At 42.3% G+C, this 23,061-nt stretch overlaps 1 protein-coding gene across 9 annotated transcripts in view; it reads right to left on the bottom strand.

Annotated features, from left to right (window-relative positions):
- The window catches only part of EML5 (EMAP like 5), a 134,998-nt gene extending 124,487 nt beyond the window's left edge, over positions 1-10,511 (bottom strand). For 3 of the 9 annotated variants that reach the window (XR_009556528.1, XM_060261251.1, XM_060261252.1), the window contains exon 1: positions 10,227-10,511. Coding sequence is in view for 7 of the 9 variants with exons in the window: in XM_060261251.1 (XP_060117234.1) it covers positions 10,227-10,423 (197 nt within the window). In the remaining 2 variants the exon portion in view is untranslated. The remainder of the gene's footprint in view (positions 1-10,226) is intronic. The other 6 variants (XM_060261246.1, XM_060261248.1, XM_060261249.1 and 3 more) reach the window with 3 other exon arrangements.
- Between the last annotated feature and the right edge of the window lie 12,550 nt (positions 10,512-23,061).

Below are 23,061 nucleotides of genomic sequence, written 5' to 3'. Positions count from 1 at the left end.
CTTCCTGCTTTTCTGAACCACAAACTCAAAAGAATCAGGTTCTGCCAGACAAAATGACTTTCTCAAGGGAGATGTGGTTCAATGCTATGTAATCATAATCATGATTTCCTCTGATCTGCTTGCCTGGGAAACTGTAAAAGATTTTTTCTTGTTGTAGTGGTAAATTATACATGTACTATTCTTGATGGGAACAAGACAACATAACAGTTGGCCATGTATCTGACCAAAAGGAGATTGTTTACCTCAAGTTTATCTTCAACCCCAGTCTACAATTGAATAGTACAGGATTCCACAAGTGACCTTTGACAGGTAACTAAAAGAACACTGTGACACAATCCCCCATGCATAGCAAAAACTGTGCTAAAATTTCAGTCTCAGAACAAATATAAACTACAACATCATAAAAAGCAGCCTCTTCTCTTCTTCTATGCCTTATCAGCAAGGCAGAATTTTTCTCCATAGAATAGCAAAAACTGCTTGCTGAACAGTTCGGAAAGATGCAAAACTTTTATGGGATATTTAACACACATGGCAAGTAAAATGCCAGAGGAAGGACAAATTAACACTGGAAGAAAAAACATGCCAATTAATGTCTTCCTCAGAATATATAGCTGCCAGTCACAGCCTTTATTCTTCACAGATCACTACATCACTGCAAGTCTGCAAAGAGGAAACTGCTGATAGGGACCAAGACACTCCATTCTTTCCACAATCAATAAAAAGTCATATATAGTTGCATAATATATTACACTTTAAAATGTTCTCACTCAACTTTACTGTCTCAACAGGCCATACACAAAACAATTCACACTGACATTTGGCATATAGTTATACACCTACTTCTTACCTTTAGTATATAGATACTTTAGACCTGTTTACCAATCTGTAGATCCACGAAGCTAAAAGCAATATATTGTGGTCTGGCAAGTGCTGGAAACTTTGTTTTTGCAACCCCAAGCAGAGATTTAAACAAAAGCTATATGAGTCCAGAGGTCCACATAAAGGGTTTAATTTATTGGGTGAAATCTTGTCTAGGTCTGCATTGCACAGTAAAGAGAAAGGAAGCAAAACAGGAAGGGTGGAGTAGAGAATACAAGGTCTTTCAGAACCGCTGTATTTGGATTTGGATTCAGGGGTTTCCGAGGAAGAGAAGGTGGTTACTGACTGCTTTACAGGAACCTTTCTCCTCCACCTTTTTACCACTCCAGCTCCCTACATAAGTAATTCCTTCTTTGTCCCTGTTCCACCTACCCTGCAGCCACAACTGCATAAAAAGGGACACTGCATGTTCACAGTCAGTGTGAGACCAAGAGCCATGCACAAACAAATACAAAGTTATCACCAACAAATCAGAAAAGAGTAAATCAACAGGGAAAGAGAAGAATATCGGAGGCAACATTCTGGAACAGCAGCAGGAACTCAGAATTTTCCAATTTAAAAATCTGCTTTTGTTAAGCTGCTGAGTGGGGGAAGATTCTATGAAATGTAGAAATTGAAAATGACACTTTGGCAAACCATCAAGCTCAATTATTTTCTTCCTCTCACTCATAAATAAAACCTGGCAAAGAAAAAAGAACCTGATATCAATAAATGTATTACATTTTACTAATATTTCCTACCAACTTCGGTGGCAATCCACTTAGATGAATCTTTCTTGGAAAAAGAGAGTAAATAAGCACAGTTTAACAGAGCTCCTTGGTATATTAGAATGTACACATATTTATCCTTTCTATCATTCCATCTGTTTTTTTTTTAATTATACATGGTTTTATTCAAGAACTTAAAGTGGCTGTTCTCCTTCATGGTTTCCTATAATTGCATGTCACTCTTTTTCTCCCAATTAACTATTGTGATATATTCCAGCACTCCTGATAGCCAGATAGAATGCTTGAGCCTGAAGTGTTATCTAACAGATCCTTACTTTGGTATATTTAAGATAGCCAGGTAGGGTAATGCTTTGGATTTTGGTAAGATAGTAAACCATTTTAGTTATCGACAGGGCTGTTTTTGTGCTAGATACATTATTAAATAATATAGACGCTCCAAGTAGCCACATTAGTGCAAAGCAAAAACAGGGGGGGGGGATCCATGTAAAATATCCATATGTGGGTCTGCACAGAAGCCACAAAGAAGATTCATGTAATACCATTTGTTAAGACAAACTGAAATGACACATAGTGTTCATGCTTTTGAGTTTCCCAAAAGTCTTCATCAGACTCTATGGTAAAAAAAGAACACAGGAAAGGAGCAGGAAAAAATTGACATAGAGAATTCTGATGTGTAAGCGAGTGATAATATCAGACACCTTTGGCCTTGTGGGAAGAAAACAGTGAGAACAATGACAGCTTCCACTGACAAACTGTCTCCCCCCCCACAAAGCCAAGGGTGCCTAATATACCAACTCCACTATGCAGTTCAGCACTTCTCAAGACTGCTTGACTCCCCAACTGGAGCAGATCAATGGCCTCAGTATCATAGCCTGAAACAACTGTCTCCCTCCCCCTCCCCTTGTCTGTTTAACATCAAGCCTGATAATAATGAATAATGAATTCTGGAGTACTCAAAATACTGCAAATTGGTTTTGTGTTAGTTCAATTGGTCTTACATGAATTTTATAAAATAATATGAAGTTGCAGTTCCATTTCCAAATGTAATTTTGAGATTAAAAACAAAAGCCAACATTGTGTGAATTCAGATTTCCTATTCTACACTGAGAACCCTAAGAAGAAATCAAGCTTTACACTGGAAGACTAATTTTAGTAAATCTTTACAAATTATCCAGATATTGCCCAATGGCTTGTGTTAATGGAAGATAAAGCATAATTCACCTTGCTTGCTCATACAGAGTGATTTATAAGCATAGAATAATGATTAACACAGTTCTAAAAGTCAGGAGGATATTTATTAGTTGTCAAACAGCTACATTGTGGAATTAATCCATTCGTCTTGTGTGTACATTATTGAGATAAAAGGAAAGTATCACAATAAAACTCTAATAAATACATGCAATCCTCTAAAAGGTTTTTAATAATTATTTAATTTTTATGCTTAGGTTTTGTTCAGCTTTTAAAAGAAATCACACATATACAATTACATGAGGGATGTTAAAATGAGTTCATGTCAGTTCATAGAGTGAAAATAAACACAGACAATTTTAACATAGAACTGTAGTATATACGGCAAGATTCCTACTACTTCACAGAGCATCTAAACTTAGCTAATTTATTTGCTGGTGGTTGTTCTTTTAAGCCATTTATTCATTTATGGAATAGCTGCCTTTCCTCACACATTAACTTGTTTCCAGTCCATTTGTAATTATTAGGTTTCAGCATATCTTTTAGCAGAACAAAAAGGCAGTCAGAAAGTCTATCAGAAAAAGAACAGCTTATTACTTTTAAATAATGTTAGAAGCATTGTTTAAAAAAAATCTAGGGCTACAAGTTTAATTTAAGTTCTTACAATCTCCTGAGAACTTTTTCTGAGAATTTCAGTGGGTGCAGTCTTGTTCTTCATTTTGTTAAATGTGATCATTAAGTCAATGAATTACATTTATTTTATTTATTTACATTATTTATAGTACACCTTTCTCACAGGGACTCAAGGCAGATTACATATAGTGAGTCAGTAAAATCAACAAAATTAGACATTCAATAACTAATACATTCAGAGATTAAAAGACTGGAACCACCAGAAAGAACAGGAGCATAGCATAAGCAGTGATCCATCTAAACCAGGGGTGGCCAAACTGCGGCTCGGGAGCCACACATGGCTCTTTCACACATATGGTGAGGCTCTCAAAGCCTCCACCACCCCATCAGCTGGCTTGGAAAACTAAATCACTTCTCTAAGCCAAGCCAGTCAGTGGCTTGAAGAATACATTTAAAGTTAAAGTTGCTTACTTTCCTTCCTTCCATTCATTAATACAGGAAGCCCCGCTCAGCATATGGAGCTATGCAGGGTCTTGCACTGCCCATTGCCTATTTTAAGATTACACCAGTTACATTCTACTCAGGATATGAACTGCTCAGTAGGAGAAATAAATATTAACATGACACATTAAGTGGTACAGAAATTACATAATAGGATACTACTTACAATATGCTATATACAGCATTAAAGACCACAAGTTCCAATTATTGATCCAAGTAAGTTTGTGAAACCATTTTGACTTGTACTGTGCAGCCTTATTACCTGCACAGAAAAACCCTACTGGATAGTTCAGTTTTGCAGTTTGTGGAAGGCCAGGAGACTGGGAACTTTCCTGGCCTTCTCAGGCAGACCATTCCACAAGGTAGAGCCACAACAGAGAAACACGTGAACAAGCAGTACAAGATTTTGCCCATTTGCAGATTAGCACCTACAGAAACCCCGGCTCACATGAACAGAGTTCTCATTACAGAGCATAGAGAGAGGCAGTCCCATAATTAAGAGGGGCCAAGACCGTGAAGGACTTTATATACGTTAACCAATACCTGAAACTGAGCTCAGCAACCAACAGAAGGTTTGCAGAATGGGGGTATGCTCTGTCAACCTCTTGCTAATAGTCAAGCCACAGCATTCTGGACCAGCTGGAGTTTCCACATTGATTTTGAGGAAAGACCAACATACAGTGCATTACAGTACTGTTACCATGGTGTGGATCCAGGTGACTAGGTCAGGTGTATCAAGGTTTGAGGATATTTGGTTTTAAATAAATTACAATACATTAACTGATGACTTCTTTGTCCTGTTTTATCACATGTGACCTTGGTCCAACATCTTGGACCAAGTCATGGCCAGTGATTGATGTGGCCATGTAATTAAAGGTGATTCCAAACAAAAGTTAACAGATCCTATGATCTGGAGAAGTGTGGACATCTGTCATTTAAGTCATCTGGTTTCTTTTGATTAATGAGTGTTGCATACCCAGTGTCCACTGGTTTTACTGTTCTTGGACTTTTAGGTGGCATTGGTGTCTAGGAACACTTTTCAACAATGTCTTATGTGTTCATAACCCAGAGACACTTGACAAATGCAATGTGCTCTGCATAAACTTGGGGTGTTTGGACCTGGAATAGCGAAGAATATACAACCTGCTTTCTCACACAAATAGAGCACCAAGAACACTGGCTTGCTGGACAGAATTCAGTGTTCTACTTAGGACATATAAAACAACAAACCCTTGGGTACTTTAGTTCCTGGTTCCCTTAATCATCTCATTGATGAGTCAAAAGCCACTTTGTCCACGTCCTGTATTCAGTGAGTACTAAAACAAAAAACTGGAAGCTGTTACCCTCAAACACAAAAGTTTCTTCTGAGACACTATACATCTCCTGAATATTTTCTAGGACTAACCTTGTCAATACAGGCATAAACTAGGACCGATAATTAGAAGGGGACCAACCTATGGTCCATAGGTCAATAGTGAAAATGCTGACTTCTATACGTTAGACCTCATTTCCAGCAGTACTGTGTTTACTGCAAGACTAATTTTTTTACATAAAAATAGGGGGGTCATCTTGCATTTGCCTACAAGTTACAATTATGTCAAATTATATTTTTGTTTGTGTTTGTATTATTTTTAAGAGGTTGTCTTTCTTTTGAGTAAATACAGTATATACTGAAACAAAGGGAGAAAGTCATTCAAGAAAGAAGCTCTCTAATTTAAAAGAGACTCTTACTGCAGCGATAATCAAGGACACTTGATCACTTACCAGTTTGACTCACAGCCTGCTCACATGTAATTATCATCAGAGCTAAACATTTAAAATGTTTGACTTCTGGGTTTGAACCACTTGATCGGAATAGTGTATTTTAAAAGACTGCACATGAGCAATTACAAACTGCTCTGCCACAGTTACCTCCACCTCTATAACTTAGATGTCACTGTGTGCTTTATGCTAGCATTTATCAATGTCCAGTGACAGCCAAGTTATCTGGATCTACAGCAATTCATGCATGCATATTCCTGCACTGCCTCATGGGAGCTGTAGTTATTTTTCGGGGAAAGACCTATAGTTCTCTAGACAGCCTCCTAAGTCATCTGACAGGCACATGCATGTATGCCCCCACACACAAAGCTTCAGCTAATATATTAACTGCACTTCATTTAAATGATGCACAGACAGAAAGATAGGGTGAATCACAAAGTGATTATGTGTTTTACAAGTGGGTCACTTCAATGGACCTGAATGTGAACCTGGGGTACATGTATCTTCTTCTCCAGTGATCAATATAGCAGGTGCACAGGTGCAAAAGCAGCCACAATTTGCAATAGATATATTATAAATATAACTTATCTACCAGGGCACAACTGGGGAAAGCCCAGTAGCACAAGTGGCTACTGTGCAGTCACAAAACTGTTCAGCATGGCACTAGAGCCAAACTTTGACACAATCTGGCAAAGGGACTTAATTCATGTATAAATATCAGTCAGTCAAAATTTATTATGTACAGCCATTGGCCATTACAAAACAGAACACAATGCGTTTGACCATGGTAACTGGCAATTTAGTTTGTGTTGAAATTCTCAGAATCCCTCAAAAAATAAATCTGCATTTCTAGTAAGAAATTAATGTTTTTTAAGAATGTAAGTAAAATTCAGATCTTCCATGACTATTGTACAGCTATGTCAATATTTTCCAGCTAGTTACAAAAAAAAAAGAAATCCAAGTTTAAATAAAAATTGATTTCTTAACTAACAAAAAAAAATCAGGGCATGATTCCACCAGAATCTTATTTCATTCACAGTTCCTCTACTCAAATACAAATAGTGTTTTGTTTACATCACAAATAAGCAATGCATTATAGCATCAGAAAATCTAAACCTAATCTCATAGTGTTTTCACTTAATCTGCTCCCCCTGTCAGTAACACATTGCATGGCTATGCAAAACAATGTAGAATCATATACACTAAGGCTCACCCAGTGACTACTTTACTTTCTTTTAGACATTAGGCCCAAACACCTCTTTTTACCCAAACTTTTAATTAGCTTTTTTAATGGTCTGCTTTAGTTTTATGGAAAGTTTTTACACTGTTTGTCTAATGTCTTATTTTTAATGGTTTGTTTCTATATTGTGATGGTGTTTTAATTGTAAGCTGCTGTGGAAGAATTTTATGTTAAGGGAGAATTGGATATTTGGGTATAGGGTACATTAAATAGGAATTCAGCAGTATTAGACTTGTTCTATCCCATGCAGCATTACAGCATGGCTCACGGATGCTTTATTTCTAAGCATATAAACTGTGCTCCATACATAATTTATATTCTTCATGGGAGAGTGTGCCATCCCCAGGACACAACTTATATAGATTAAGTTTAAGACCATCTTCTAAGGGCCACTGTCTAAGGGCCTCCTGTTTGTCTACTGTCTTATTTTTAATGGTTTGTTTCTATATTGTGATGGTGTTTTAATTGTACACTGCTGTGGCAGAATTTTATGTTAAGGGAGACTTGGAGACTCTAACCTGCTATTAGGGTTCCCAATGGAAAGCTCCAGTGCTGGTTTAGAACTCAAGTACACAATCCATTGTGCATTACTGTGTTCTTGGCTTTTACTGTTGGACCAACAAGACAGTAAACAACTGATCTATTTGGAGTCAAACCCAGATAACTTGCTGCTACCTCTGCATCAAGCTGTGTGTGGGCTTTAACAGCTAGATCAGGGGTGTCGAACTCATTCATTATGAGGGCCGGATCTGACTTAAATGAGATCTTGTCGGGCCAAACCAGGCCAGATTGGGCTGTGTTGTGCTGGGTCAGGTGTGTACCTATTTAAGATTAGGTAACAGAGATATAAACTTTTTAAAGGACACAGACAAACACGACTAAAGGTTTTAAAAAAACTTAAAACAAAACATGCTTAAAACATTAGCACTTGTTGGTCTTAAAGGTGCTTTCTTTGTATTTCTCCCATGGGATCCAGGGAACTGAGCAAAGAAAGCTCTGGCTCTTTTCATCCCTCCCAAAGAGACCAGGAGGAGGAGCCTCAACCAATGGAGAAAATCGAGGTTTTGCTCTGTAGCTCCTGTGCAAATGAACAAACCTTGCAAAGCAAGCTGATATTCAGAAGGAAGCAAGAGAAAGGGAGAACAAAGCAGACAAGAGCCAGTTGCTTGGGGGCCTGATAGGAGCCCTCCAGGGGCCTGATCCGGCCCCCGGACCACATGTTTGACACCCCTGAGCTAAATCATGGAAAAGCAAAAACTCGAGCCACAGAATGTGATAGAAAAATCATGCAAAAAGAATGATTGAAGTTCAAGGAAAACGTACCAAGAAATTATAATGTCTAGTGCCATCTCATTGTCCAATGGTATTTTATGGGGCAAATGTAACTATACTCTGTTGTCCTCTTGATGGGATGCCTGGGAGTTACTTCAGTTGCAAACAATCAGGGATATAGTAACCAAACACAAAACCACTACTACAGAGCAAAATGCATTAATGAAATTCATGAAATTAATATCACTCAGAAACCAGTTTAGATTCTTTCAAATCAAGGGTTCATATATTCTGATATTTAACTAAAACTTCCCAAGCCATCATAGAAAAGAATAGAAAAATGAGAGATCAACTAAGTTTAGGATTCAATGAGAGGAAAAGCCCTGTTTCTTGTTAGGGAAAAACAACCACCAAATTTTGTGTATGTAAAATATGTACAAACATCATCTATCCAAAACCTAAGGAAAAGTTCCATTGTCATTGTAAAAAAAAGATCATAGAGAAAACAAAGCAAAACTGCTTCAAATATTCCATAGTCACCAATCTTCATTTATCACTATATATTAAATCACTAAATGTATTATATATAATTAAGGGTACTTACTTTCAAGGTTTTATATCCCTTTCTAAGACCATTTGGCAATTCTGCCTTAACTATGAAAGCCAATACTAAACAACTGTGATCACACAGTCACATATACTACAGCTGTATTGACACAAATAAAGAGAAAATTTAATGCTGCAGAATTGGGTCACAGTTACATAACGTACAAGAATTTTTTTATTATTTTTTAGTTTAGTGACTTGAACAAACCAGAGAGATTCAGGAAAATCCATTACCTGAAGCAAAGACAGGAAGCGTATCATACTGCAGTGCCAGCATAGGTCAGATTTTTGTTGCAGGTTGGGATTGGTGGGGGGGGGGGGCGGGGAGGAACAAATTAGGAACATATGAGCCAAATTATCACAGTGCATTTTGTGGAAGTGAATGAAAAGAATCACATAGACCCAGATCAAATTTTAACAAGAAATTTAAGATATACAAACCCTTTCAACCCTTCCAGAAATTTATACTGTGCAAATGCAAGACTGGAGAACGCTCTGCTCACTAGACAAGTAAGATTCTGAGTAGACCAGTTTAAGATGACCCTGAGAGGGCTTACAATAAATGCTTCAGAAAAATGGTCAAGCTTGGACTTCAGCAAAAATTTCAAGGGGAAAGAAATTAATTGGTATATGGGGAAGGCAGGAACCTAAGAATGCTGTATGCCTCTGATGTCTGAACCTGACATAAGGATGAAACGAAGAGACTGTCCTCAGTTGATCTCACCCACTGCAACATAGGGATCACTGATAACAGATGTGTGAGACAAACAGAAAGAGTAGAGGTGGGTTATGAAACCCAGTTGTTGGAAGCAAAAAAATGGTAAATTTATATAATTTAAAAAATGGATTCTGCATTTGGTCTTTTAAACACACATACACACATCAGGCAAATGCACGTGGACCTAAACTTTTCATCCCGCCTCCCTTCCCCGTCCCAAACAGGAGGAAATATAGGGCAGCTTATTGGCAATGCCCTTGACACTGGAGTGAAGATCATTTCTAGGCTATTCTCCGAGTCCAAAGGGGAGAAAGCAGAACTGCAGCAAAGGGGAAACAAGTGCCTGGACAGTGAAAGAAACTGCCTGCTGTGTGAGAAAGAGAGGGAGCCTCTTGCAGGGGAGAAAGAATCCCGAAGAGCTGCCCGAAATGCATCTGGGAGAGGCTGAGATCAGGCGAGGACCCGATGCCCTAAGGAGGGCGCCTGCTCGTCGCTGCTGCTGTCTCCCAGCGGGGAGAGCGGGAGAGGCAGGCAGGCGCAGGACGCGGCTGTCTGAGGCGATCGAGCGCGCTGTCCTGTGACAAGAATTCCTGCAGAGACACGGCGCCCGCCGGCGGGCTGGTGGTGGCGGTGAACCAAGGAAGGAAGGAAGGGGAGGGGGGAAACGGGGTGGGTGGGGGGTCCCTGCCTGCCTGCCTACCTGATGATGTCGTCCTGGTGCCCCAGGTAGAATTTCTGCCGGTGCTCGCGGGGGCTGTAGACCACCCCGACGCCCGCCACGAAATAAACGATCTCCTTGGCTGCCGTGTAGTAAAGGTTGTTGCGGCACTGGTGACCCCGGTAGCCATAAACCCACTCCAGCCTCAGGTGGCAGTTCGGGGGGCTCCGGTCAGCCATGGCCCGCCTTTCCGCTTCGGGTCCTCCCCGCCGGAGCTCCACAGGGAGGGAGGGAGGAAGGGAAGGAGGCGTCGGTCGCGCGTCCCGATCCCACCCCAGTCCCGCCGGGATTGGTGTCTCCCCCCGCCGCCTCCCTTAATCCCCGGCCACCGACGACGACGACATGGAGCTTTCTCAGCGAGCCGCCGCCGCCGCCAGCCGGTCCTCCTCACAGAGGGCGTCGCGGACCGCGCTGGGCTCGCCTCTTCCTCGCCGGGCCGCTGCTAGACATGGCTGCGCGGCGACACAGCGCCGGCCCCTCGCCTACTAGCATCCACCCGCTGGGCCCGGCGGCCACTTCGGCGGCAACAACCACTCCGAGCTGAGAGAAATCCCTGCCCTTCCCCACCTCAGCAGCGGCTCAGCGCTCCGGCGCCCTTCCACTTCTGCCTCGCTCGGCTCCAGCCCGCCGCGACACATTAGAGCCGCCCCCTCCTCCTTCCAGCCCTCTGCGCCTGCGCAGTCTCCCTCGCCTCAGCGGCGTCCTCTCTCCCCATAGCGCCTTTTCAACCGGCTAAAGGTGTCTGTCTGTGTGCGCCGCTTTCATTTCACCGCACCGCACTCCCCGCCCCCCCCCCAGCCCTGGGGTGGGATGCGGTGCAACGACTCTCCTGCCCTCGGGAAAAAAGGGCGCGAAAGGGTTAGGGAGGAACAAAGCTATCTTACCCTCACAAAAAGGGGGGCGGGGGACGCGCGACAAAAGTGCCTCAGAGTCAAAGCGCTTTGCCACGAAGGACGCAAAAGAATTTCGGAAAGAAATACAAGTCACCGCTACAAGAACGACGACCCCCACCCAACCTTCCTGCTTAATTAAAGTGAGGAAGGCTTCTGTCACCCGTTTCCAAGAGCAATCCCCTCACTTAATCTGTTTTGTATTTAAATTCAAAGGCAAAAGAATAGTATCACGTCCCGGGTGTAACGTGACAGAAAAGGTCTTTCCGCTTTACCTCATAACCATGTTCAAGTGCAAACTCAAAGACATTTCCCCGCCTCCCAGTAAGAGAACTTCCGCTGAAATAGTACAAATCGAAGAGTTTACACAGCAAGTGACTAGATCCGTTTTCAGGTCAGAGTCACAAGGTACTTCGTAAAGCCCGATATGAATAAGCAGTAATCCAGCCGTGCTCTCACTGCTGTCTGTCATTTGTCGCTGAGCAAGTCTAATTAAATCACTCACCCCAGGCAAACCTCGTGCACCTTTAAGACGTTTACCACTCTCCATGGTGCTGAATTTTGTGCAGTTCACGTCTATCCTCACATGGTTTTTATTCTGACTTCTTGTCAGGTGAGGCACTTCTGCAGGCATTATTGTTTTATTCTGAGACTCAAAATAAAGAATCTATCAAGACTGCAGTCCTCCTTACACTTGAGAGTGTTAGAGCACCTGCTTTGGATGCAAGTCCCAGATTCAATCTCCCACATCTCCAGTTAGAAAGGATCAGGCAGTGAGTGACCTGAAATAACTCTGTCCTAGGCTCTGAGAGACGCTGCTGGTCAGAGTAAACAATAGTGACTTTGCTAGAACAATAGTCTGACTCAATATAAAGCAGCCCCATGTGTTTCGGTTATGGGAAATGCCTCTTAACTACAAAGCAGTGCATAAGATAGCAGTCCAAAGCATATTCACTATGCAATAAAAAGGAATTACAGATAAAACATAATGAATGCTAATCTTCATCATTACCACCAGTACTTGCACGCAGGCCACTATCAAAAAGCTGTGCAAACAAAGAGGTCATAAAATCAGACAAGCTCTGGCAAATTTCTAGTGCAGTGGAGTTTAACAAGCAGGGTTTTGCTCTTGAGAATGTTTTGTCACATATTTTTGCAATCTTTGCAACCTGGCAAACAGTAAACTCAAGAGGGTCTCTGTTTTTGATCTTAGAGCTCATCGGGGATGGGCAGGGGCATTTTCTTAATTATGTTGGGCTCATCACATTAAAGCCATAAACCAGTGGAATTAACTTTGCCTAAAAGCAAATAGGAGCATCCAAAATGGAGCATGAATACTCACAGCAGCACTCTGTGTAAAGAAATGGCATTCTATACCAACTAAGAGAGTGACTTTATAAAGGCACCAAAGTTGTAAAATCTACATCTCAAAAAAGTTGCCTTAAATACTACATGAGGATGTATTCTGGGCTGCTACCACAACCCAGAGCTTCAAATATAACTCCTAGAGCTATACCCAATTGTCAGATTAGGAAGAATTTGGATTCAAAGTAGTGACAGAATACGTGCCTATGTTCTGCCTCTGTCAAAGACAATGATACTAATTAGATATATTGTAGTGACTGTTACTTAGTGATTCACAGTATATTTACTTCAAACAGCTACTGTGTGTGCTACTAAGTTAAATACAGCTTTGCTTGATCAATGTTGTATACAGCACACTTTCTCAAGCAACAGCTGGTAAATTTTGCTTTTTAAACCCTTTACTAAGGCTGAGTCATGTTGCCTATTTCTGTATAAATTTTCCAAGCAAGCAGCAAAAACTTTGGGCCATTTGTATACAGATGACTAGAGTGCAGGTGGCACTTGTCTAACATGGAAACCTACTGACTGACATGGATCATCCGGTGAAGCTGATCTCCAGTGGAGCTGGAAATGAATGGCACAGTGCACCTAGCCTGTCTATTTGATGGAATTCACTTGACACCTACTCTGCAATTAAAAAGACAGTATCTCCAGTACATCTGGAGGCTTTATACATATTTTTGCTGAACATATATATAAAGCTACCTTCTACCAGCTCAGAGCACTGGTCCAGCTAACGGTTGTTAAATCACAGGCAGCTACTTCCCAAGGTCTCATACAGAGGTCTTTCTGAGCCCTGTTGTTCTAGGTTAATAATATATTAGAATATATTTATTATTTGTAAGTACAAATTCAGCAAGAAAAAGAAATGCCAGGTGTTCAAGCTGGATTCAGAAAAGAAGCACTAGAGACCATATCGTAAATTTATGTTGGTTAATGGAGCCAGCTTGTTTTTCATAGATAACAGCAAAGATTTTCTTGATCCAAACAGTCAAAATCTATGGTTGGTTTTAAAAAAAATGGGTGTGCCTCAGCATCTGACTGTTTTGATGTGCAACATGTACTCTGGACAAGAGACTACTGTTAGGACAGAATATGGAGAAACACAATGGTTTCCAATTGACAAAGTTGTCAGACAAGGATGTATTTTATCTTCCTATCTCTTTTCAATCTATACACAGGACATAAGGAAAGCTGGATTATATTTAGATGAAGATAGAGTGCAAATTGGTGGAAAGAACATTAACTATTTGAAATAAGCAGATGATACCACATTACTGGCAGAAAATAGTGAAGACCTGAAACAACCACTGATGAAGATTAAAGCAGAAAGTGCTAAAGCAGGATTACAGCTAAATATCAAGAATTGTAATCACTAGGGAATTATACAACGTCAAGGTTGACAATGAAGAAGTTGAAATAGTTCAAGATTCTCTATTCCTTGGCTCCATTATTGACCAAAAGGAAGATTGTAACCAAGAAATCAGACGACTGAAGCAGGGAAGGGCAGCCATGAAGAAGCTATTAAAGATGCTTAAGCGTAAGGATGTATGCTGCTGGTGACCAAGAAAAAATTAATTCATGCCATAGTGTTCCCCATTACTATGTATGGGTGTAAAAGTTGGACAATGAAGAAAGCTGACTGGAAAAAAGTTTATTCATTTGAAATGTGGTGTTGAAGGAGAGTTTTATGGATACTATGGACTGCCAAAAAGACAAATAAGTGGGGTCTACATCAGGGTGTCGAACTAATTTGTTATGAAAGCTGGATCTGACATAAATGGGACTTCGTGGAGCCAGGGCAAGCATATCATAAAATGTAATGCCAGGTAGTGGAGATATAAACTTTATAAAGGATACAGAGAAACACAATTAAATACATTATTTTTACTTAAACTACAAACATGCTTAAAACTCTTGCAATGTTTTGTTTAAAATCGAAAGGTAGGGGAACGGGCCCATAGCTACGAAGGGGCCTGTGCAGGCACAGCCCCCTGACTGGTAGGCAGGATCAGTGGAGAGGTGATGTTCGCCTGCAGGGGTTTTCTGGCCTGGTCTTGCTGGCCACCCGAATGAGGGTGGGAGCTGCGCTTGGGCAGCCTCGGCTCGCCCTCCAACAGGAAGAAATCCGAATTGGAGGTCTTGTAGCCCCAGAAGTCAGTTGCGACTTGGTGGCACCTTCCACCCTCCCCCTTGTCCCACTGGGCTTGCCTAGCTGGATCATGCTACAGGTAAGGGCAGGAGACTGTGCGGCACATATCTAAACTTCTGAGTGGCTCCCCACCAGAGCTGCTGGAAGAGGGGTGGAAAGGGATAACCTTGGGGCAGCTGTGGGGAGGGGGGAGGCTGTATGGCAGTGAGCTGGCAGCTTTCCTCCTCAGCGGTGGTAGGAGAGAAGGCCATGGAGGTTGGGGCCACTATGTGCCCCCTGAAAAAAATCAGGGGCCCCCAATTCTTCAAATTCTGGCTATGGGGCTGCAGGGGAATAGTGGGATTTGGCAATGAAATTTTAAACATAAAGCATCCAGAAAAAGCACAAGGATCACAGCAGAAACTAAAATATAAACCGGAAATATAAAATGCTCTGGACTTAGGAAACCATGAAGTGTCTGGGAATTGCGAGACCCTGCCCCCAGGTCTACTCAGATTGGTAATGCCTCTTCAATGTACGGTAATATCCCCCTTTGGCTGTGGGTTCCCAGATTACTCACTAGGCACCAGTTCTAAGGTCCATTCAGCAGACACATGCTGGCTCAAAGCAACCCTTTATTTGCGAAGTCACACAACTCCAACAGGCAACAGCTTCTAACTTGCCATATAAACAATGAAAAGAGAAACTGAGCACCACTCCATTAAAATACATTGCAGCCCAAAGCTGCAAGGAAAACACGGAATGGATTGTCTACTGAATTGATTTTTCAGAGTAGTCTATCTCAGCACAGAGACCTTAATGGAAAGTCCATTCCACATTTTCTTTGCAACTTTGCAAGCCCAGAATTGCTTCCTGCTTCAGCGTGAATTAATAGTTTCTATGGCCTGCTTCCATTTTTGCAAGCTGGTCTATTTTTATTGAATGGACGTAATCCAACTTGTTTAGGTTGGCAATCTATATGGAGTGCAATCAACTTATGCTGTATGCAAAAACGTCAGTGGCACTAAATGAAGTGCATAAAGACCGGCTGATTATATTTTGTTGCCTTTTCTAGCCATGTTCTTTCATGGAAAATCTGATTTCCATCTCTCAGACGAAATCAATTCAGAAATGCAGCAGAACTAAATATAGAACTCTTCTAAATTCTAGTTTTGTGACAGCAATTGCAGAAATGATTCCACTTTATCGTAATGTGATCTAAATGACATAAATCTTAACTGCATTATTCAGTTTTTCTTCTTTACTTGGATATTTCTGTATAACTAAAATACTGCAGGTTCATTAATTTGAATTTCATATAATATTTATATTTGTAAATATTTGATGCATATTAATGTGTGTTATTAAACTACATATTTTAACAACACAATTGGGGGCCGGGGGGGAGCAAAAGTGTAAAAGGACCCAAGAAAGTGCTATGCCAGTGTACCTCCAAGATATGCCAATGTATCTCTTGAGATGGGCCAGTGGACCACCCTGGCAGTACTGTGCCCAGGCTGGGTGCCAGCAAGGCAATAGCATGGAGCAACATAAATGCAAGCTGCTGTGCCAGCAAAAGGAGGAGTAGCCCAGAAATGTGGCAGAAACTAATAATCTCCTTAAGCCATCCTAGCCAGAACCAACAGAAAGTTATGACAGCAAAAACCTTACTGTAGCCCAGGGTTTCCCAAACTTTTCTCCTTCCTGGCTTAGTTATTTTTATACTGTTCCTGGCCCAGTAAAATTTGGGGGTGGAGCCACGAGACTTTGGGGGTGGAGCTGGGAGACAAGAAATTATATCTCCCCACCTGCTGGGGATACTGCAAACATAATATAAAGCTGCAAAAAAACTGTGGAAAAATAATAATATAATAATAAAATAAAAAATGAATAATGAAAAAGACTGAAAATTATTTCAAACATATATGTGATTACTCAAATGCTTCTTAAACAATATAATCATTACTATCACAATAAATTCCAAAAAATGCAAATGTGCAAGAGAACAAGTTTACACTGTCCTTTCAGATAATCATGTCCTTTCAGTTAATCAGTTCATCATGTCAGTTCAGACTTCAAGTGCTCAATGACTATTCAACCGGCTCTGCAGGAAGAATAAAGTGCCAGTGCCGACCAGATTTCAAGTGCAGATGATTTTAGTTTTTCAAAGATGTTTCTTCTGTTGCAGGTGTTCTATTAAAACTTCCATCTTTTTAAAGCAATTTTAAATTCAGTGGGTTTTCACAGCCTCTAACAGTAAAGCTGCCTGTAATACTGTTTCACTTTCCTTTATCTAAGAGATGTTTCCCACTCATCTACAATAAAAGACATACATCAGTCCAACATATAATTAACAATGTAGCCAAGTCAGAAAACAACTTACCAACACACAAAGAAAGCACTTCTCATAGCACTAGCTCTGGAGAAAACTCTCAAAGGGTTCTCCCACACATTCTAGCTTATATTATAACAATTAAAACAGCTGGTGAAAATTTAAAGTGACATTTAAAGTAACATTTAACCAAACGGAAATAGGAAAAAGAGCTGGAAGCCCTGCACCATTTCAAAAACCATACTGAATAACATTATAGAAAGCATGACAAATCTAATGCTGAATTTAAACCCATAGGTTCTAACGCATCCATTTTAGAACCCATGAGTTTAAATTCAGCATTAGATAATGCTATGAGAAGTGCTTTCTTTGTGAGTTGGTAAGTTGTTTTCTGACTTGGCTACATTGTATTAATTATTGGTAACATATGTTGGACTGATGTATGTCTTTTATTGCAGATGAGTGGGAAACATCTCTTAGATAAAGGAAAGTGAAACAGTATTACAGGCAGCTTTACTGTTAGAGGCTGTGAAAACCCACTGAATTTAAAATTGCTTTAAAAAGATGGAAGTTTTAATAGAACATCTGCAACAGAAGAAACATTTTTGAAAAACTAAAATCATCTGCACTTGAAATCTGGTCGGCACTGGCACTTTATTCTTCCTGCAGAGCCGGTTGAATAGTCATTGAGCGCTTGAAGTCTGAACTGACATGATGAACTGAAACTGACATGATTAACTGAAACTGACATGATTAACTGAAAAGGCAGTGTAAACTTGTTTTCTTGCACATTTGCCTTTTTTTGGAATTTATAGTGATATTAATGATTATACTGTTTAAGAGGCATTTGAGTAATCACATATATTTTTGAAATAATTTTCAGTCTTTTTCATTATTTTTCCAGTTTTTTGCGGCTTTATATTACGTTTCTGTTCTGTGGGACTCTAGATTCACTATACTCCTTAGGGGATACTGCAAAGGCAGACAATCTGCCACACACACACACACACACCCCATTTAAACACCTTACCGGGGGTGTTTAAAAGGGGGGGGGGAACTTGGAGCTCCCTTTGCCATCTTGCCTGGAGATGGCAAAGGCAGGCAATCTCCTCCCCCCCCCTTTTAAACATCCCGTCTGGGTGTTTAAAAGGGGGGGGAAGCCAGGAGCTCCCTTTGCCATCTCCCTGCCTGTCGGGGAGACGGGAAAGGCGGGTCATCTCCTTCCCCCTCCCATTTAAACACCCAGCGGATGTTTAGTTGGGTGGGGGAGCCCAGGAATTGCTTTTGCCGTTTTCCTGCCTCGTGGGGAGGGTGCAAAGGCGGGTGAGTTGCCTTTCCCCACATTTAAACACCCGACGGGTGTTTAAATGGGGAGGGGAGCCCGGGTGCTGTATTAGTCTCCCCGTAGACCAGACCCCGACCCTGTGGATGGGAAATGCCACTGTAGCCCATAGGCAACCATACAGTGAAAATGGCTTCATGCACCTCCTTCAGGCATGCACCTACCCAAAAGCACTGGTGTAACACAGGATGCCAACTACAGGTAAAGTCAATCACCCAGTGGCAGCCAGTCCTCCTCTCTTGCACCCAATCCATCCCCCCAACACCACAAAATACCATCCAAGATGCACCATAGTTCAGTAGGTAGGGTACATGACACAGAGCTCTAACTCAGAGGTATCTGATGTGCATACTTAGAGTGTACGTTACATAGAGAGCGCAGTGTTGCTCTTTGATGGTGGGAAAGGGGGACGTATTGACTAATATGTTTTTTTTTTCCAGATCCCTTACAAATATCCTATCTCTAGGGACAAAAACCAAAGGGGTGATCATGCACCTACATGTGAATAGGGGAGGCTATCCAGGGGAAGGTAAAATTATTGAGAGGGCAGTAGCGCTACAGTTACAGAGTTTTCTGGATGACGCTTCCGTTCTAGACCCACACCAGTCCGACTTTCGCCCAGGTCATGGGACAGAGACAGTGCTGGTTGCCCTGGTGGGTGACCTCCAGCGGCATCTAGATCGAGGCAGCTTGGCGGTACTAATGTTGTTAGACCTATTGGCTGCGTTCAATATGGTCGACCATTGGTTACTGACCCGCCGCCTCGTCGACACGGGGATTCAGGGGTTGGCCTTACAATGGCTTTCCTCTTTCCTAGATGGTCAGGGACAAAGGGTGGTGACTGGGGGAGAACTGTTCCGGAGGCACACGCTTAATTGTGGGTTGCCTCAGGGGGTGGTGGTCTCCCTGATGTTGTTCAACCTACATGCGCCCCCTTGCCCAGATTGCCCAGAGGTATGGGTTGGGTTGCCACCAGTATGCTGATGACACCCAGCTCTATCTACTGATAAACGGCCAGCCTGACTGTGTTCCAGAAAATTTGATCTGGCGTTGCAAGCCGTGGTAGGATGGTTTTTTTCCATCTTAGGCGGGTGATGCAGTTGGTCTCCTTCCTGGAGCGTGGTGACCTGGCAACAGTGATCCATGCAAGGTTGGACTACTGTAATGCCCTCTACTTGGGGCTGCCCTTGTGTCAGACCTGGAAACTAAGGCTAGTGCAGAACGCGGCGGCCAAGCTGCTATTGAGACTTCCCAGGTGGGAGCACATACAGCTGGGGCTGCGGGAACTGCACTGGCTGCCGATAGTATACCAGATTCGTTACAAGGTGCTGGTTATTACCTTTAAAGCCCTATAAAGCCTAGGACCTGCCTACCTTAGGGACCATCTCTCCCCACACGTTCTCCAGAGGGTACTTTGATCTGGATCTCAAAATATATTAGTAATCCCCGGGCCGAAGGAGGTCAAATTAGAGATAACTAGAGAGAGGGGCTTCTCGATCGCAGCCCCCTACTGGTGAAATCAACTGCCAGAGGAAGTGAGGGCCTTGCGGAACCTTGTCCAGTTCTGCAAGGCCTGCAAGACCGCTCTCTTCCAGTTGGCTGCCAATTGAAGCAGAGCCTATATCGTAGAGAAATTGAAGAAATACTGTCGCCACTAAAAACATAATATCAAAGAGATTAGCACAAAATTAATTCTGACTGTTTTAACTACTGAATGTGTAATTTTATAATATGTATTGATTTTAATTGTCTGTTGTTATTTTATACTGTGAGCCGCCCTGAGCCTGCTTCAGTGGGGAGGGCGGGATATAAACCAAATAAAACAAAAATAAATAAATATAAATAAATAAAAAATACCAGCCTCTTCCTCATGAGCCTGGGTGCTGCCTTGATAATGCTGGCTCTCACACTCAAGGCTTGTGGTGTGTTTGCATGGGGATGATTCAAGCCAAGCCCCCCACCCCCAGCAGTATGCTCCATGTCATAAAACTGAAGTCCCTCCTCCAAGGCAAAGGAACTACAGATCCTGCCAGGGCTTCACAGGCATGGCGTTAGCAGTCACGGCACCATGCTTTTTGCTTTTTGCCATCACTGCACATTTGTTTGGCATTTCTGCAGGTGGTGATTCAACAGAGAAATCTTGAATCTTGACTGATGCAGTTCTTGCCACTCTGCTGTCATTGGTTCCAGCCTGGCTCATGGAGCTGCCTGCCTCAGGCATCCTTTCATCTGATAAGTCTGCCCCATTCACATGCATGCTATAGTAGCAACAGCTCATCCTGTCTCCCCTTGCCCCGTGGGAACTACATGCAAAGGTATAGGAGCCATATCAAATGGAGCATGTTGGTACCCAAATTAATTGTATCATCACAATTTGTTGTTCAATGAAGTCTGGAGTGTTCTACAATTCTGTCCATGTTGTTTCTGAGCAGATGAGACTTGCTCCAGAACTCTCCCTGCTCCACCTCATCTATGACATCCCCTTAGGGCTAACTGGGGTGATTTCCACTTAATACGGTCAAGGCGGTGTGATCTCGCTCAGAGATACTCATGCTGAGATCACTGTTAGTCTTTATGGTGCTCCTGGACCTCTGATGTGTTCAACTGCATGGTATCACAGAGGTCCTGTGGCACCTTAAAGACTGAGTGCACCTATTGATTCCTACATGTACATTCTGCTGTATGCAGTTTGCATGGGGAACAGGCTGGTGCATGGTCTGAGGCAGTATGTGGGTGCTATAGTATGGGATGATCCAGCAGTTTGCATGGGGAACAGGCTGGTGCATGGTCTGAGGCAGTATGTGGGTGCTATAGTATGGGATGATCCAGCATTCCGCCACAGCTCTGTTGACATCTGATAAGCCACACAGCTTGGTGGTGCATGTAAGCAAGAAGCCCAGGTGGATGAGGTGCAAGAGACCAGCTGCCATGGGTGCAATATGGATGGGTTGTGAAGGGGCATCCTATTCCCCCTTCTGAGGTTTGTGGGGACAAAATGTAAGAGGCAGGCAAAAGCCTACAATTCCCCATGTGGGGACTGAACCAGGAACCCTGGCCATACTATCCTAGTGTCTTTCACTGAGCCATGCCTGTCTTTGCTGTGTTCTCTTGCTGGTGGCTGGTGGTGACATCAGGGCTATCATGGAACAGCTGCTACCTGATGGCATGTCTCTGTTCCATCTGCCTTCTTGGCCCAGTGGATAGGATGCTATTCTTGAGTGTGAGGGATTGTGTTGAGCCTGGCCTGCCTGCCTGCCACCCTTCCTTCTGTCCTTTTACAGAAGAAGAGTGTATGGCTTCAAACAGGGATGGTTACATGTGGGCAACACTTTGCTGCCAATCAAGACCCTTGCTGCAGCAGAGGTGGGCATCTTGTCAGCTGCACTGGTATCATTCCAATATGGGTTGGGGGAGATGTTCAAGTCATGTGCCTCTCTGACTATTACACTGTCTTTGGGCCTTTCCTCCCTGTCTGCTGGCTCTCCATGGGGGGGTGGGGGAATAGTATCAAGGGGCAGTGGCTGGATCAGTGGGCAATGATTGGCCAGGCCTATGTGTGCCGTTCAAAGAGACATAATTGGATGCCACTGTCTGGTTGGTGGGTGCTGTTGCAGTTGCTCTGGACTCTACTACACTTACTGTGCCATCTATGCCTAGTGGAGAAGGGGGTCACATGATATTATTTCTCCCTGTTGAATGTATATAGGGAATGGACTAGTCAGGGGTGGCAAATGGTAGCTCTCCAGATGTTTTTTTGCCTACAACTTCCATCAGCCCCAGCCAGCATGGCCAATGGCTGGGGCTGATGGGAGTTGTAGGCAAAAAACATCTGGAGAGCTACCGTTGGCCACCCCTGAACTAGTGGCGTCTAGATGTGCCAACACCCATCTTTGTCACAACAGCCTTCAGAATTGGGCTGTTCAATTAATACTAGGCATTTTAAATGTGTGTGTATAAAGCATTATTATATAACAATAATCCTAAAAATTAAACTATGAGAGGGTTGGGTACAGGATGGAGTGAATGCAAAATATAATACTAAGTATAAAAGAAAGGGGGTACAATTCTCTGGACTCATAGGAAAGAAACACTGCAATAAAAAGTATATAAACTTATTCATTAATTAGAATACCCACAGTTCTATGAGGTCTGATATTTCATAAAATTTAGTACAACAGGAAATAAATCATACATTTTAATAGACAACTGTTCCCCGATCTTCAATTTAAATAGAATTTATACTTGTATACACAGGGAGGGTAAAAAATATTCACTTGCATATACAAGAATTGTTGTTGTGAGGAAAAAGTGATGGAGGAGAGAACACTGTATAAGCTGCTTTGGTTCCCCATTGGGGAGGCAATAGGAAATAAATCAACATTTTAATAGACAACAGTTCCCCGATCTCCAGTTTAAATAGAATGTATACTTGCATATGCAAGTGAATCTATTTCTTACCCTCCCTCTGTTCTCGGGCCTTATCCCCAAAGCACGATTACCACACCTCCACTCCCTTTTCTCTCTCAACTGGGCTCTTGAGCATTAAGCATCTCCACTGTATATTTTTAAGGGAAGCCGCTTCCTCCCTTCCCTCAGTGCTGGAGGAAAAACCTCTGCCTCTTTTGCAACTCGTTCAGGACGACTCACGCTGCAGCGCAGAAGAAAAACTCTGCTCGAAAATGGCTGCCTTAAATTCTACAGCAAACATATAGCCGAGGCAGAGAAGGGAGGCCATCCCAAAGACTGGCTTTCTCCGC

The sequence above is a fragment of the Heteronotia binoei genome, chromosome 21 (assembly GCF_032191835.1).
Source record: "Heteronotia binoei isolate CCM8104 ecotype False Entrance Well chromosome 21, APGP_CSIRO_Hbin_v1, whole genome shotgun sequence".
Lineage (NCBI taxonomy): Eukaryota > Metazoa > Chordata > Lepidosauria > Squamata > Gekkonidae > Heteronotia > Heteronotia binoei.
Note: the sequence above shows the minus strand (reverse complement) of the source record. Positions and strands in the feature narration are given on the sequence as shown.